At 37.2% G+C, this 16,621-nt stretch overlaps 2 protein-coding genes across 6 annotated transcripts in view; both read left to right on the top strand.

Annotated features, from left to right (window-relative positions):
• The window catches only part of MAGI3 (membrane associated guanylate kinase, WW and PDZ domain containing 3), a 287,494-nt gene that overhangs the window by 48,765 nt on the left and 222,108 nt on the right, over positions 1-16,621 (top strand). The window lies entirely within an intron of this gene.
• Positions 14,014-15,471, top strand: LOC129019999 (heterogeneous nuclear ribonucleoprotein A3-like). Its single transcript, XM_054463728.2, has one exon. The coding sequence runs from the start codon at positions 14,096-14,098 to the stop codon at positions 15,131-15,133; it is 1,038 nt and encodes a 345-aa protein (XP_054319703.1). The 5' UTR covers positions 14,014-14,095; the 3' UTR covers positions 15,134-15,471.

The following is a 16,621-nucleotide window of genomic DNA, read 5'->3' as shown; positions in this document are numbered from 1 at the left end:
AAGGCCTGTTTTGACTCTACGGTCTCTGGTTATTTCATTTTACCTTGCTGTTTCTTTACTACTAGTGTAATAACTGATGATGTGATCTTGTGTAATGTAAAGAACATGGACTTGGACATCATACAGACCTGGATTTGAGTTCTAGTTTACCATTTAACTAACATTGACAAGTGTCTTAATATCTATAAATTTCTGTTTCCCCCCTTTAAAAAATGTTTGTTATCATTATTTACTTTACAGGATTATTGTGAGAATTAAATGAAATAATGTATTAGAGAGTTTTGTGCAGTGCTGGGCACATGATACATGCTTTATAAGATGGTAGTTGTATCTTATCTGATCAGCAGATAAGTTGATCAACAGGTAGTTGATCTTATAGCTACAAGCAACAGAAAAACTTACAGTGGCTTACAGTGGCTTAGCAAAAAAAAATTTAAATGGCTGTGTCTCTGCCCAGCTTTGGTATCAGGATGATGCTGGCCTCATAAAATGAGTTAGGGAGGATTCCCTCTTTCTCTATTGATTGGAATAGTTTCAGAAGGAATGGTACCAGTTCCTCCTTATACCTCTGGTAGAATTCGGCTGTGAATCCATCTGGTCCTGGACTCTTTTTGGTTGGTAAGCTATTGATTATTGCCACAATTTCAGCTCCTGTTATTGGTCTATTCAGAGATTCAACTTCTTCCTGGTTTAGTCTTGGGAGAGTGTATGTGTCGAGGAATTTATCCATTTCTTCTAGATTTTCTAGTTTATTTGCGTAGAGGTGTTTGTAGTATTCTCTGATGGTAGTTTGTATTTCTGTGGGATCGGTGGTGATATCCCCTTTATCATTTTTTATTGCATCTATTTGATTCTTCTCTCTTTTTTTCTCTATTAATGTTGCTAGCCGTCTATCAATTTTGTTGATCCTTTCAAAAAACCAGCTCCTGGATTCATTAATTTTTTGAAGGGTTTTTTGTGTCTCTATTTCCTTCAGTTCTGCTCTGATTTTAGTTATTTCTTGCCTTCTGCTAGCTTTTGAATGTGTTTGCTCTTACTTTTCTAGTTCTTTTAATTGTGATGTTAGGGTGTCAATTTTGGATCTTTCCTGCTTTCTCTTGTGGGCATTTAGTGCTATAAATTTCCCTTTACACACTACTTTGAATGTGTCCCAGAGATTCTGGTACGTTGTGTCTTTGTTCTCGTTGGTTTCAAAGAACATCTTTATTTCTGCCTTCATTTCGTTATGTACCCAGTAGTCATTCAGGAGCAGGTTGTTCAGTTTCCATGTAGTTGAGCGGTTTTGAGTGAATTTCTTAATCCTGAGTTCTAGTTTGATTGCACTGTGGTCTGAGAGACAGTTTGTTATAATTTCTGTTCTTTTACATTTGCTGAGGAGAGCTTTACTTCCAAGTATGTGGTCAATTTTGGAATAGGTGTGGTGTGGTGCTGAAAAAAATGTATCTTCTGTTGATTTGGGGTGGAGAGTTCTGTAGATGTCTATTAGGTCTGCTTGGTGCAGAGCTGAGTTCAATTCCTGGGTATCCTTGTTGACTTTCTGTCTCATTGACCTGTCTAATGTTGACAGTGGGGTGTTAAAGTCTCCCATTATTATTGTGTGGGAGTCTAAGTCTCTTTGTAGGTCACTCAGGACTTGCTTTATGAATCTGGGTGCTCCTGTATTGGGTGCATATATATTTAGGATAGTTAGCTCTTCTTGTTGAATTGCTCCCTTCACCATTATGTAATGGCCTTCTTTGTCTCTTTTGATCTTTGTTGGTTTAAAGTCTGTTTTATCAGACTAGGATTGCAACCCCTGCCTTTTTTTGTTTTCCATTTGCTTAGTAGATCTTCCTCCATCCTTTTATTTTGAGCCTATGTGTGTCTCTGCACATGAGATGGGTTTCCTGAATACAGCACACTGATGGGTCTTGAGTCTTTATCCAATTTGCCAGTCTGTGTCTTTTAATTGGAGCATTTAGTCCATTTACATTTAAAGTTAATATTGTTATGTGTGAATTTGATCCTGTCATTATGATGTTAGCTGGTTATTTTGCTCGTTAGTTGATGCAGCTTCTTCCTAGTCTTGATGATCTTTACATTTTGGCATGATTTTGCAGCGGCTGGTACCGGTTGTGCCTTTCCATGTTTAGCGCTTCCTTCAGGAGCTCTTTTAGGGCAGGCCTGGTGGGGACAAAATCTCTCAGCATTTGCTTGTCTGTAAAGTATTTTATTTCTCCTTCACTTATGAAGCTTAGTTTGGCTGGATATGAAATTCTGGCTTGAAAATTCTTTTCTTTAAGAATGTTGAATATTGGCCCCCACTCTCTTCTGGCTTGTAGAGTTTCTGCCGAGAGATCCGCTGTTAGTCTGATGGGCTTCCCTTTGATGGTAACCCGACCTTTCTCTCTGGCTGCCCTTAACATTTTTTCCTTCATTTCAACTTTGGTGAATCTGACAATTATGTGTCTTGGAGTTGCTCTTCTCGAGGAGTATCTTTGTGGTGTTCTCTGTATTTCCTGAATCTGAATGTTGGCCTGCCTTGCTAGATTGGGGAAGTTCTCCTGGATAATATCCTGCAGAGTGTTTTCCAACTTGGTTCCATTCTCCCCATCACTTTCAGGTACACCAATCAGACGTAGATTTGGTCTTTTCACGTAGTCCCACATTTCTTGGAGGCTTTGTTCATTTCTTTTTATTCTTTTTTCTCTAAACTTCCCTTCTCGTTTCATTTCATTCATTTCATCTTCTATCACTGATACCCTTTCTTCCATTTGATCGCATCGGCTCCTGAGGCTTCTGCATTCCTCATGTAGTTCTCGAGCCTTGGCTTTCAGCTCCATCAGCTCCTTTAAGCACTTCTCTGTATTGGTTATTCTAGTTATACATTTGTCTAAAGTTTTTTCAAAGTTTTCAACTTCTTTGCCTTTGGTTTGAATTTCCTCCTGTAGCTCGGAGTAGTTTGATCATCTGAAGCCTTCTTCTCTCAACTCTTCAAAGTCATTCTCCGTCCAGCTTTGTTCCGTTGCTGGATGGCCATACTGCCCAAGGTGATTTATAGATTAAATGCCATCCCCATCAAGTTACCAATGACTTTCTTCACAGAATTGGAAAAAACTACCTTAAAGTCATATGGAACCGAAAAAGAGCCCGCATTGCCAAGTCAATCCTAAGCCAAAAGAACAAAGCTGGAGGCATCACACTACCTGACTTCAAACTATACTACAAGGCTACAGTAACCAAAACAGCATGGTAGTGGTACCAAAACAGAGATATAGATCAATGGAACAGAACAGAGCCCTCAGAAATAATGCCACATATCTACAACTATCTGATCTTTGACAAACCTGAGAAAAACAAGCAATGGGGAAAGGATTCCCTATGTAATAAATGGTGCTGGGAAAACTGGCTAGCCATATGTAGAAAGCTGAAACTGAATCCCTTCCTTACACCTTATACAAAAATTAATTCAAGATGGATTAAAGACTTAAACATTAGACCTAAAACCATAAAAACCCTAGAAGAAAACCTAGGCATTACCATTCAGGACATAGGCATGGGCAAGGACTTCGTGTCTAAAACACCAAAAGCAACGACAACAAAAGCCAAAATTGACAAATGTGATCTAATTAAACTAAAGAGCTTCTGCACAGCAAAAAGAAACTACCATCAGAGTGAACAGGCAACCTACAAAATGGGAGAAAATTTTCGCAACCTACTCATCTGACAAAGAGCTAAATCCAGAATCTACAATGAACTCAAACAAATTTTCAAGAAAAAAACAACCCCATCAAAAAGTGGGCAAAGGATATGAACAGACACTTCTCAAAAGAAGACATTTATGCAGCCAAAAGACACATGAAAAAATGCTCATCATTACTGGCCATCAGAGAAATGCAAATCAAAACCACAATGAGATACCATCTCACACCAGTTAGAATGGCAATCATTAAAAAGTCAGGAAACAACAGGTGCTGGAGAGGATGTGGAGAAATAGGAACACTTTTGCACTGTTGGTGGGACTGTAAACTAGTTCAACCATTGTGGAAGTCAGTGTGGTGATTCCTCAGGGATCTAGAACTAGAAATACCATTTGACCCAGCCATCCCATTACTGGGTATATACCCAAAGGACTATAAATCATGCTGCTATAAAGACACATGCACACGTATGGTTCTTGCGGCACTATTCACAATAGCAAAGACTTGGAACCAACCCAAATATCCAACAGTGATAGACTGGATTAAGAAAATGTGGCACATATACACCGTGGAATACTATGCAGCCATAAAAAATGATGAGTTGATGTCCTTTGTAGGGACATGGATGAAATTGGAATCATCATTCTCAGTAAACTATCGCAAGGACAAAAAACCAAACACCGCATGTTCTCACTCATAGATGGGAATTGAACAATGAGAACACATGGACACAGGAAGGGGAACATCAGAGTCTGGGGACTGTTGTGGGGTGGGAGGAGGGGGGAGGGATAGCATTAGGAGATATACCTAATGCTAAATGGCAAGTTAATGGGTGCAGCACACCAGCATGGCACATGTATACATATGTAACTAACCTGCACATTGTGCACATGTACCCTAAAACTTAAAGTATAATAATAATTAAAAAAAAATTTTTAAATGGCTTCACATAATAAAAAGTTTGGAGATAGTCTTCAATGGCTTAAGTTTCTTTCTTTCTTTCTCGTAGTCTTAGGATATCTGTGAAGTTGCAGGTGTTACATTTAAAGCAGAAAAAGGAATGGTATCATCTGTGTCTGTATCTTTTATTAGAAGAGAAAAAGCCCTTTCCAGATGTTTCCTTTATATCTCACTGGCTGGAATTGGTTACATGGACTACTGCAATAGCTTAGCTGCTCTCTTAACTCCAGTCTTGCCATTATCTAAGCTGTGAAAAACACTGGAAAAGTGGAGAACAAGTTGATTGTGATTAGATCAACAATTATTCTTCTTCTAGGGATGAGCACATTGCTCCCTCATATAAAGTTACAGAAGTGTCTTGTACAGTTCTGGTGGTGGTGGTGATAATGATGCTATGTGATGACATAGCACTGAAAACCGTTGCAAGGTATGCTTATCATTTCATTAGTCTGAAGCAGTTAATAAGTAAGCATTGTGCATTGTTTTAATCCATATCACATAAAGACTAAGAGTACATCAGCTATGTCCTTATATTTAAGTGCTAACATTTTACAAAATTGGCTTTACAGGCATTTTCTTATCTCATTAGCTTAAGAATGCTTAAAAAAAAATGCCGCTTCTGTTACTTCTGATTGTTCCTACCCTCCTGACATACACATCAAACAACAAAACCAAGTGGACAACCACCACTACCAGATATACAACAAAGAAACCCCGTAACATTGCTGGAGTCCCTCTGATAGTTTCTTGGCTGCTGCTCTTTTTGGAGATCTATAGCTTCAATGTCAACTTCCGGAAGATGATAGTATTCTTAAGGCCACTTTTTCTACCCCTAATATCTCATGTTGGGATTTCCCCTTTCACTCTTACCAGACTCAGTGAAAACAAAGGGATCTGCTATAGTTCTGCCTTCTACCCCTCAGCTTCCTATTATTGGAGCCTTCCACAATTATTAGATCTCCTTCTGCCTTCTCACCCTGTTGATTTTGGGCTGATTGGGAGAGAAGAGGAAAACTGAACTGTGAAGCTCTTGCTGCATTGCCAGTGATTGGGAGGATATGTTACCCAATGCTCGCTTGGGTTCTGGAATGAATTTTGTCATAGAAACTGGTATAATGGATGTTTGGGTTGTGTACTATTATTGCTTCTCTAGTTCAACTATATTTTGGCTTTTGAGTACTGGCCTGAGATCTATAAAATACCACTATATATTATTCCTTTAGGGAAATACTTTCGGACTGCCAACCAATTTGAAAACAAACATTCAGAGTAGAATATATTAATATCATGAGTTGAATGACCTATGTTTGGGTTTTTACCATTCCGTACCTTGATAGGATGCTAGACTAATATACACTCATCCCCAGTAAAAAGGCAGAAGCTAAGGACATGGATAATTACTTGCCTGATTAGTCCCTCTATAATAAAAAAGTTAAGAACATGGAAAATCTGTCTTGGTTGCAGAATGAAGTATGTTCTTTCCTATGGGTACTTCATATGTATTAATTTTCTTTTTAATATTTACATGTTGAAGCAGTTATTTTTCCATTAGGTCTTTTCTCAGAGAGCTTAGAGATCTATATGTGTAGAGAATTAACATCTGATTATTGCATGATTTCATTCTTTGGCTTAACTAAATTGTTTTACAAGTCGAATAATTGCTTACTTTTGTATTTTAAAAATTTTCTTCCAGTGTTTTCTCATGCAAATCAATGTTAATGCCAGATTTTCTAGATCCTTAGATTTACTAGATGGTTTTTAGTCATTCAGAAGCCACTTATAATTTAGTAGAGTAATAAACATAATAATGATTATCAGGTTCAGCTTCCAGATATTTGAGAGGGAGCATATATACTTTACTGTGACAACTTTTAGAAACTGTTTTGAGATAGATGAAGAAAAGGCAGAAGATATGTTGAGAAGCAGATGTATGACGAAAGTACCCAGCTGTGCACTAACAAAATGAATCTCATGCCGATTAGTTAACAATTCTTTGGCAGTCAGAGACATATGTAAAGCAGTGAACACAGCATGGGGAAATAAAAAAAAATTAAAAGCATTTTCTAAGCCTAAAACATTGGCAGTATCTAGTCTACCATATGTGTTACTGAAGAATTGATTTTATTGTGGATAAGTCATACCAAGGTCACTTGCAAAAAAAATTGGTTAACCCATTAGAGTCTTCATTCTCAAAAATATATATGTATGTGTGTATATATATATATATATATATGATCATTATGTATTTCATATATATATAACGTGCAGGCATATTATATGTCATGTATACAATGATCGTATATATAATGATCATAGTAGTGAGTTTATATATGTATTATATATCATACATATATATGTATGTGTGTGTGTGTGTGTGTGTGTATATATATATATATATGTATGTATGTGTGTGTGTATATATATATATATATATATATAAAACTCCTGGGCTCAAGGGATCCTCCCACCTCAGCCTCTCGAGTTGCTGGGATTACAAGCTACTGTAACTGGCTCCATAGCCTTAGTTTAGATTCTTCATCATCCTTATCTTGACTATTGTGTTAGCCTCACAGCTGCTAGTTTTGTCTGACACAGTAGATAGTTTAGATTGTTTAGTGATTTCTTCATAACATATATGTTAAAGTATAAGATCCTCAAAACTTATAATTTGCCCTCAGTTTGTATTAGCCGAGCATTTCCATCTTGTATTATATTGTAAATTCTTTGAGTGGAGCCTAACATCTTTTTATTCATCACTATGTTGTGGACATGGTAACTACTCAGCTAATAGTTGTTGAGTTAATGAGATAGACCTAGGCAGATTCTTGGCTTAGCAATTCAGTATGCCTTGCTCAAATTAAAACGAATTATTCTGTGTAGTAGGAATAATAACATTATTTTAATATATTAATAATTCACACATAATTTTACAGTGGTAATTTATACAGCCCGCTGGTTCTGTTGATTTGAATTAGTAAGATGTTAAGCTATTATGTGCAATGGTTCTGAGTTCCAGTAGTTCTGATTAGAGTTGAAAATTTTTAATGCACAGAATATAGTAATGTCTACCTTCTTGAAGACTAGCAGGAAGCTTTGTTTTGGTTAGAATTACTTTCTTTTTCCTAGAAGGAATTAATGGAATTGAGTAATAACAAGAGCATACACTAGGTTTTGGATATTTTTTGTGGTACAGAGTAAAAATTAGCAGACGACTCCTCATTAGAAGTTTTACTCTTGATCAGAAGTTTATAAAGCTTATTTTAAAAGTTTATAATCTTTACCTTGTATAAATAAGTCTTTAACCAAGATCATTTATGATGCTTAGAATGTACCAATGATTCGTTACTTACCCTAATGGAATATTGTGAGTAACTGGTACAATCCCATCCGTAGTTTTTCTTTTAGTTTGCAACTTTTCTTTTTAAAGTCCCTTTTAACCTAAAGTTTGATTGATACATTGAAATGTGATAAAAATTGTTGGTTACCATTTGTGACATTGTTTTTAAGAAAAGTGTTTACATCATGAAAACAAGTTTCTTACAGACAGACTATATGTTTTGTATATTTATTCATTTTGTAAAAATTGAGGTATAATTTACATATGGTAAAATTTACCCTTTTATAGTATGCATTTCAGTGGTTTTTAGTGTATTCACAAAGTTATGCAACTATCAGAAGAGGATTTTGGTAAGATGGAGTGGGAAGCATCAGAAGGTCTTACCTCACCTAGACAACAATTGCACTGGCAGAATCTGTCTAACTGTTTTGGATCTCTGGAGTCTACTGAAGGCTTTCACTTTCCAGGGAGAAGGTTTGGATCTAATTGTGGTTACTTTTGGTCAGTTTCAGCTCTTTGCATGGTAGCAGCTACCCATCTACTACCCCAGCCCCATGGCAGACAGTTGTGCCAACAGGTGTTCCAGAAACAGTTTTCACACAGCTCATGGGAGCTAGAGTGGGCAAAAAGCACCTTGTCCTCCAAATATTGGGGATCTGTGCTCTGATTGCTACTTCTGCTCACAGAGGTGCAGAGAGTGGATGGCAGCCTTTGTTGTATACATACCTACCCCCATTGTTGCAGTCCCCTTCCCCTTCAGCTGAAGTGATTTCCAGGGGGTTTAAAGGGTTAGCACCTTTACCTCCTCATTTTTCTCTTTTTGGGAGCAGACATGAAAGGCTAGAATATTCAAAAACAATGGCATATGTGAGGAAAAATTAGAAAGTGACTGTGCATGCCCAGGGAAAGGCACAGGTTTGGAAAATACCTGGGAAAACCTTAAGTTTACATTTTGGGCTGATCATTGGCACAAAGACAGCCTATACCAATCAAGACAAAAACAATAAATAGAAACAACAACAAAACCCAGCAAACCCTGAGGAAAGAGGAGAATCTGATTTCCAGAGTAACCGTATTATTAGATTCTAGTTTTCAACATAAAAATGATGAGGCATACAAAGAAACAGAAAAGTATGGCTCATTCCAAGGAAAAAACCAAATCAACAGAAACTGTTCCTGAAAAAGACCTCATGTCAGATCTACTTGACAAAGACTTTGAACAACTGTCTTAAAGATGCTTAGGGAACTAAAGGAAGATGTGGGGGGGAAGGTCAAGAACATAATGTATGAACAAAGTGGAAATCTCAATAAACAGATAGAAAACCTAAAAAGAAACCAAAAAGAAATTCTGGAGCTAGAAAATACAATAATTAAAATGAAAAATCCATTAGCAGAATTTAAAGGCATATTTGAGCAGGCAGAAGAATGAATCAGCAAACTTGAAGAGAGAATAATGGAAATTATTGAGTCTGAGGAACAGAAAGAAAAAATATTGAATAAAAATAAACAGAGCTTAAGGAATCTGTGTGATACTATCAAGTGGATCAACATATACATTGTTGGAGTCCCAGAAGGAGAAGAGGGAGAGAAAGGGGAAGAGGGAATATTTGAAGGCTTAATGCTGAAAACTTTTCAAAGCTGATGAAATACATGAATGTAAACATCCAAGAAGTTCAGTGAACTCCCAAGTAGTGTGAACCCAAAGAGACCCACAGCAAGACACATAATCATGCTTTGAGAGCCAGGTGTGGTGGTTTGTGCCTACAGTCCCAGCTACTCAGGAAGCTGAGGTGAGAGGATCATTTGAGGCCAGGAATTCAAGGTCAGCCTGGGCAACATAGTGAGAACCCACCTCTCTAAAAAATAATAAAAAAAAATGAGTCAGGTGTGTTGGCATGCACCTGTAGTCCCAGTTACTCAGGATACTTGGAAGGCTGAGATGAGAGATTGCTTGAGCCTAGGAGTTTGCTGTGATTATGCCACCACACTCCAGCCTGGGCAACAGAGCAAGACCCTATCTCTTAAAAAATGATATTTTTGAATGACAGAGAATCTTGAAAGCAGCGAGAGAAGCAACTTATCACATACCAGGGATCCTTAATATTATTATTGGCAGATTTCTCATCAGAAACTTTGGAGGCCAAAAGGCTGTGGGCTGGCATATTCAAAGTACTAAAAGAAATAAACTATCAGCCAATAATTTTATGTCTGGCAAAACTGTCCTTCCAAAGTGAGGGAGAAATTAAGACATTCTCAGATAAATAAAAGATGAGGGATTTCATTACCACTGGATCTGTCCTGCAAGAAGTGCTTAAGGGAGTACTGCAGAGTGTAATGAAAGAAGACTAGACAGTAACTCACAGCTGTATGAAAAAATAAAGATCTCAATAAAGGTATATACATGGGTAATTATGAAAGCAAGTATTATTGTAACAACAGTTTGTAACCCCACTTTTTTTGTTTTCTTCATGATTTAAGAGAGTAATACATTAAGAAAAACAATCATTAGTCTAAAAGCTAGTATTATTGTCACTTTGGTTTGTAACTCCACATTTATTTTTCTACATAATTTAAGAAACTATCACATTTAAAATAATTATTAGTTTTTGTTTTTGGCCACACAGTGTCTAAAGGTATAATTTTGTGACATCAACAGCCAAAAGGGGAGGAAATGGAGCTGTTATGGGAGCAGAGTTTTAGTACGTTGTTGAAGTTAAGCTGGTAATAATTTAAATTAGAATGTTTTAACTTTAGCATGTTAAATGTAATCCCCATAGTAACCACAAAGAAAATAGCTATAGAATACACACAAAAGGAAATAAGAAAGGAATTTAAACATTTTACTACAACAAAGTCAGTGAAATACAAAGAAGGCAGTAATGCAGGAAATGATGGACAAAAATGTATAAAGCATATAGAAAACAAATAGCAAAATGACAGAAGTATATATCAATAAATGCTTTAAACTTAAATGCATTAAACTCTTCAACCAAAAGACAGAGATTGGCAGATGAAAAACATGATTCACTTATATCCTGTCTACAGGAGGCTCACTTTAGATCCAGAGACACAAATAGATTGAAAGTGAAAGGATTGAAAAAGATACTCCATGCAATAGTAACCAAAAGAGAGCAAGAGTGGCTATACTGATATCAGACAAAATAGACTTTAAATTGAAATGTTGTAAGAGACAAAGAAGGACATTATATATTAATAAATGGTTCAATACAGCAAGAGGATACAACAATTAAAATCTGACATATGCCACAACATGGATGAATCTTCAGAACATTATGCTGAGATAAGTCTGTCACAGAAAGACAAATACTATATGGTTCTATTTATGTGGTATACAGTGTAGTCAAAAATCATAGAGACAGAAAGTAGTATGGTGGTTGCCAGGAGCGCAGTGGAGGATAGAATGCAGAATTAGTATTTAATGGGTACACAGTTTCATTTTGGTGTGATAAAAATGTTTTGAATAGTGATGATGGTTGCATGATGGTGTGCATGTATTTAGTACTACTGAACTGTACACTTAAAAATGATTAATATGTTAACTATGTTATGTGTATTTTACAACTATGTCAGTCTATTTTGTGCTGCTATAACAGAAAACCTGAGATTAGGTCATTTATAATGAATGGAAATTTATTTCTCACAGTTTTAGAACTGGGAAGTCCAAGTCAGGGACTGGCATCTGGCAAGGGCCTTCTTGCTGCATTGTCCCATGGCAAAAGGGCAAAGAGAGGGCAAGGGAAAGGAAAGGGGACCAAATTCATTTTTTATGAGAAACCTACTTCTGAGACAATAGCATTAAATCATTCATAAGGGCACAGCCCTCATGGGCTAATCACCTCTTAAAGATATCACCTCTTAATACAATTACAATGGGAATTAAACTTCAGTGTAACTTTGGGAGGGGATAAATATTAAAAACATAGCAATCACAATAAAACTGGGAAATTAAAAAAAATTGTGCGGCTGGGAGTGGTGGCTCTTGCCTGTAATCCCAGCACTTTGGGAGGCTGAGGCGGGTGGATAACCTGAGGTCAGGAGTTGGAGACCAACCTGGCCAAAATTGTGAAATCCTGTCTCTACTAAAAATACAGAAATTAGTCGTGCATGGTGGCATGTGCCTGTAATTCCAGCTACTTGGGAGGCAGAGACAGGAAAATTGCTTGAATCTGGGAGGCGGACGTTGCAATAGAGCCGAGATCACACTACTGCACTCCAGCCTGGGCGACAGAACGAGACTGTGTCTCAAAAGAAAAAAAAATTGTGCAACTATCATCAATATATAATTCCGGAACATTTTTATCACCCCAAAGGAAACCCATATTCATTAGCAGTTACTTTTCTGCTTAGCCCCAGCAACCACTAAATGACTAAAAATAAAAGCTGAAGCTATGATAGGAATGTCTTATTCTAATTTTGGTAATATTCATTGTATTTTAAGTAGACAGATGTAAATAATGAGCAAATAATGCTTTTAATTATTTTCTTTAACCTGTCTCAGAGCCAAGAAGCTTCTTTCAAGGCAGTAGTACATGGTGGAGGCTATCAGAGTTTCTAAAATAATTATCTAGGCTGAAAGTCATATCTGGGCTTTTTGGTGATCTTTCTATGTGAGCACGTACAGCTAATTTGACTGATTCTCTTCAAATATTTCTTGAAGATGTATGTTACAACAAGACTTAGGTTATAATATTAGAATAGACCTTCTCTTTTGAGTGGAGTAATATGATTATTCTAATAAAGATCCTTTCTTCACTGAGGCTACTGTTTGGGAGTTGAAGTAACTGGGGAATTTGAACCTACCCTTCTCCTTTCACACTATATCACCAGTATAAGAGCAGAATTGTCAGATATTCCCTTGAATATTGGATACGAAATGTTTTTTAATTGATAAATAATTTGTGTGTGGCAGTATTTCTACATTCTTGTCCTATAAACTAATATCAGAGTTCTTTGGTTGCTGTGACATGCCTCCTCAGATTAATAGTGAGATTTCTTCCTGTAGGTAACCCTAATTTCTTTTAAAGCAATGATTTATGGTATTATGATCTAAATGCCTTTTTTTTTTTTAAGAGATGGGATCTCACCATGCTGCCCAGGCTGAGCTCAAGCTATCCTCCTGCCTCACCTTGGCTTCCCAAAGTGCTGGGATTACAGGCATGAGCCACCATACCCGGCCCTCGATGCATTTTTAATGTTACATTAGTTGCTAAAAAATAAAAAAGAGGCCAGGCACAGTGGATCACGCCTGTAATTCCGGCACTTTGAGAGGTGAGGTGGGCAGATCACCTGAGGTCGGGAGTTCAAGAGCAGCCTGACCAACATGGAGAAACCCTGTCTCTACTAAAAATACAAAATTAGCCAGGCGTGGTGGCGCATGCCTGTAATCCCAGCTACCTGAGAGGTTGAGGCAGGGAAATTGCTTGAACCTGGGAGGCAGAGGTTGCGGTGAGCCGAGATCACGCTATTGCACTCCAGCCTGGGCAATAAGAGCAAAACTTCATTTCAAAAAAAAAAAAAAAAAAAAGAATATTTTGCAATATCAGGGGGCAATAATGTGATATACTGGATAGTAAAAGGTTAATGAGGACATAGATGCCTGGTCTAAGCAAAATAGATAAGAAGTTGCTGATCGTAATTGACGATGAGAATAACATCACAGTGGAATAGCAGATAATGCATGAGTGGTGAATTTCCTCATTTAGTCTTACTTTGAGGCAGCAAGTAAATCCTTTATAAGTGTTGCATTACTTTTGTGGTGTGTGTGTGTGTGTGTGTGTGTGTGTGTGAGATAGAGAGAGAGAGGCTTCAATCCTTAAATCATGTAATATTAAGAAAAAACAAATTAATTCACTTAGAAGATTTGGGGCTGGATCTATATTTTTTCATCATTTTAACATTTGGGGGTTAAAATTTCCAGACCGTTGGAGACGACATCCATCCAGAACAGAGTAGATCCTGGAGATTCTGGATAAATTATCTGCAAATGCATTTTTTTCCAATAGATTGAGTTTATTATCAACATTCAGTTTGCTGATTAAAAAATTTTTCGGTATATCGATATTGAACTCGAGTTGGAAGAGGTGAGTCCGGTCTCAAAATGGAGGGCCATGATCCAAAGGAACCAGAGCAGTTGAGAAAACTGTTTATTGGTGGTCTGAGCTTTGAAACTACAGATGACAGTTTAAGAGAACATTTTGAGAAATGGGGCACACTCACAGATTGTGTGGTAATGAGAGACCCCCAAACAAAATGTTCCAGGGGCTTTGGTTTTGTGACTTATTCTTGTGTTGAAGAGGTGGATGCAGCAATGTGTGCTCGACCACACAAGGTTGATGGGCGTGTAGTGGAAGCAAAGAGAGCTGTTTCTAGAGAGGATTCTGTAAAGCCTGGTGCCCATCTAACAGTGAAGAAAATTTTTGTTGGTGGTATTAAAGAAGATACAGAAGAATATAATTTGACAGACTTCTTTGAAAAGTATGGCAAGATTGAAACCATAGAAGTTATGGAAGACAGGCAGAGTGGGAAAAAGAGAGGATTTGCTTTTGTAACTTTTGATGATCATGATACAGTTGATAAAATTGTTGTTCAGAAATACCACACTATTAATGGGCATAATTGTGAAGTGAAAAAGGCCCTTTCTAAACAAGAGATGCAGTCTGCTGGATCACAGAGAGGTCATGGAGGTGGATCTGGCAATTTTATGGGTCGCGGAGGAAACTTTGGAGGTGGTGGAGGAGGCTATGGTGGTGGAGGTGGTGGCAGCAGAGGTAGTTATGGAGGAGGTGATGGTGGGTATAATGGATTTGGAGGTGATGGTGGCAACTATGGCAGTGGTCCTGGTTATAGTAGTAGAGGGGGCTATGGTGGTGGTGGACCAGGATATGGAAACCAAGGTGGTGGATATGGTGGAGGTGGTGGAGGATATGATGGTTACAATGAAGGAGGAAATTTTGGCGGTGGTAACTGTGGTGGTGGTGGGAACTATAATGATTTTGAAAATTATAGTGGACAACAGCAATCAAATTATGGACCCATGAAAGGAGGCAGTTCTGGTGGAAGAAGCTCAGGCAGTCCCTATGGTGGTGGTTATGGATCTGGTGGTGCAAGTGGTGGATATGGTAGCAGAAGGTTCTAAAAACAGCAGAAAAGGGCTACAGTTCTTAGCAGGAGCAAGAGCGAGGAGTTGTCAGGAAAGCTGCAGGTTACTTTGAGACAGTCATCCCAAATGCATTAGAGGAACTATAAAAATCTGCCACAGAAGGAACGATGATCCATAGTCAGAAAAGTTACTGCAGCTTAAACAGGAAACCCTTCTCGTTCAGTACTGTCATAGCCACAGTTTGCAAAAAGTGCAGCTATTGATTAATGCAATGTAGTGTCAATTAGATGTACATTCCTGAGGTCTTTTATCTGTTGTAGCTTTGTCTTTTTCTTTTTCTTTTCATTACATCGGGTATATTGCCATGTAAATTGTGGTAGTGGTACCAGGAATAAAAAATTAAGGAATTTTTAACTTTTCAAAAAAAAAATTTTCAGTATATCTGCATAAATGAAATTGGTCCATCATGTGTATTAGAGGAAGCTATCCTCACTCCATTTGTTATCAGGATTATGTTAGCCTGAAGAATGGACTGATAAACTTTCTATAAGGCTTATTACAGGCTTTAACCTGTAAAATTGATCTCATTGTTAACAGCTTTGAGAGTATATAGATAGTTGACTATTTTTCTTCTCTGGTTTCTTCAGATACTCTTCATCATCTTGGATTTGTTTTAATAATTTATATATGTTAAAGAAAATAATCAAAACTGTGCAGATTTATAAATCTTTAAAATTGTACACAATATTAGATATTTTAAAACTCCCTACATAATGCAGTTTTATCACCCTTCTCATTAATGGTACACCGTAAGACTCACTTTTTGATGCCAAGTGTTCTTGAAAATGTCCTAAGGAAGATCATTGCTAGAACAATGTTATTTTTGAGATTTTTGTTCCTTGTAAGGAAATAGACATCAATTAAGGAGGGATTTTTTTTTTTTTTTTTGGAGGTGGAAATGGGTAGTATGGTCAAGCAACTGCATGTATATTTCCCTGGGGAACACGGCATTAAGAAGAGAAAATAATCCCAACTATTAACAATTTCATCTGTGCAGTGGTTTTTATTCTGCAACATTGTCTTTTCTATTTTTTTACATGTTTTCTAGAAAAGGTAAACATGTAGTAGAAATAAATGTGATGTTAATTGCTATGGCAGTGTGGCTGTACACATTACTTTTTTTCTCCTGTCTCCCCACCTTCCATTGGCAATCACCCAACTGGTTAAGTAAATGAGGGTGGATGGATAATAAATGTTTCTTCACAATTACTTCATTAGCTCTCAAAAGGGATTCTGAAGCATTCCATTATAAGTGCTGGTCACAGACATGCTGAAATGACCACTTTTTGCTCTGGAGGGAAATTCTTTGCTTAATAAAGAACAAGAGATCACAATATCTTTCTTTCCTGAGCAGAAGCAGGGTAAACTGTTGATTCCTTTTTGTTTTTTTCCTGCAAAGAAAGGACCTTGCTTATGTCACCCAATTTCCCCTTTCAGGAAGGGGAAGTAATTTTTAGTAAGTCA

Source organism: Pongo pygmaeus, chromosome 1 (assembly GCF_028885625.2).
Source record: "Pongo pygmaeus isolate AG05252 chromosome 1, NHGRI_mPonPyg2-v2.0_pri, whole genome shotgun sequence".
Lineage (NCBI taxonomy): Eukaryota > Metazoa > Chordata > Mammalia > Primates > Hominidae > Pongo > Pongo pygmaeus.
This window is presented reverse-complemented; position numbering and strand designations above follow the sequence as displayed.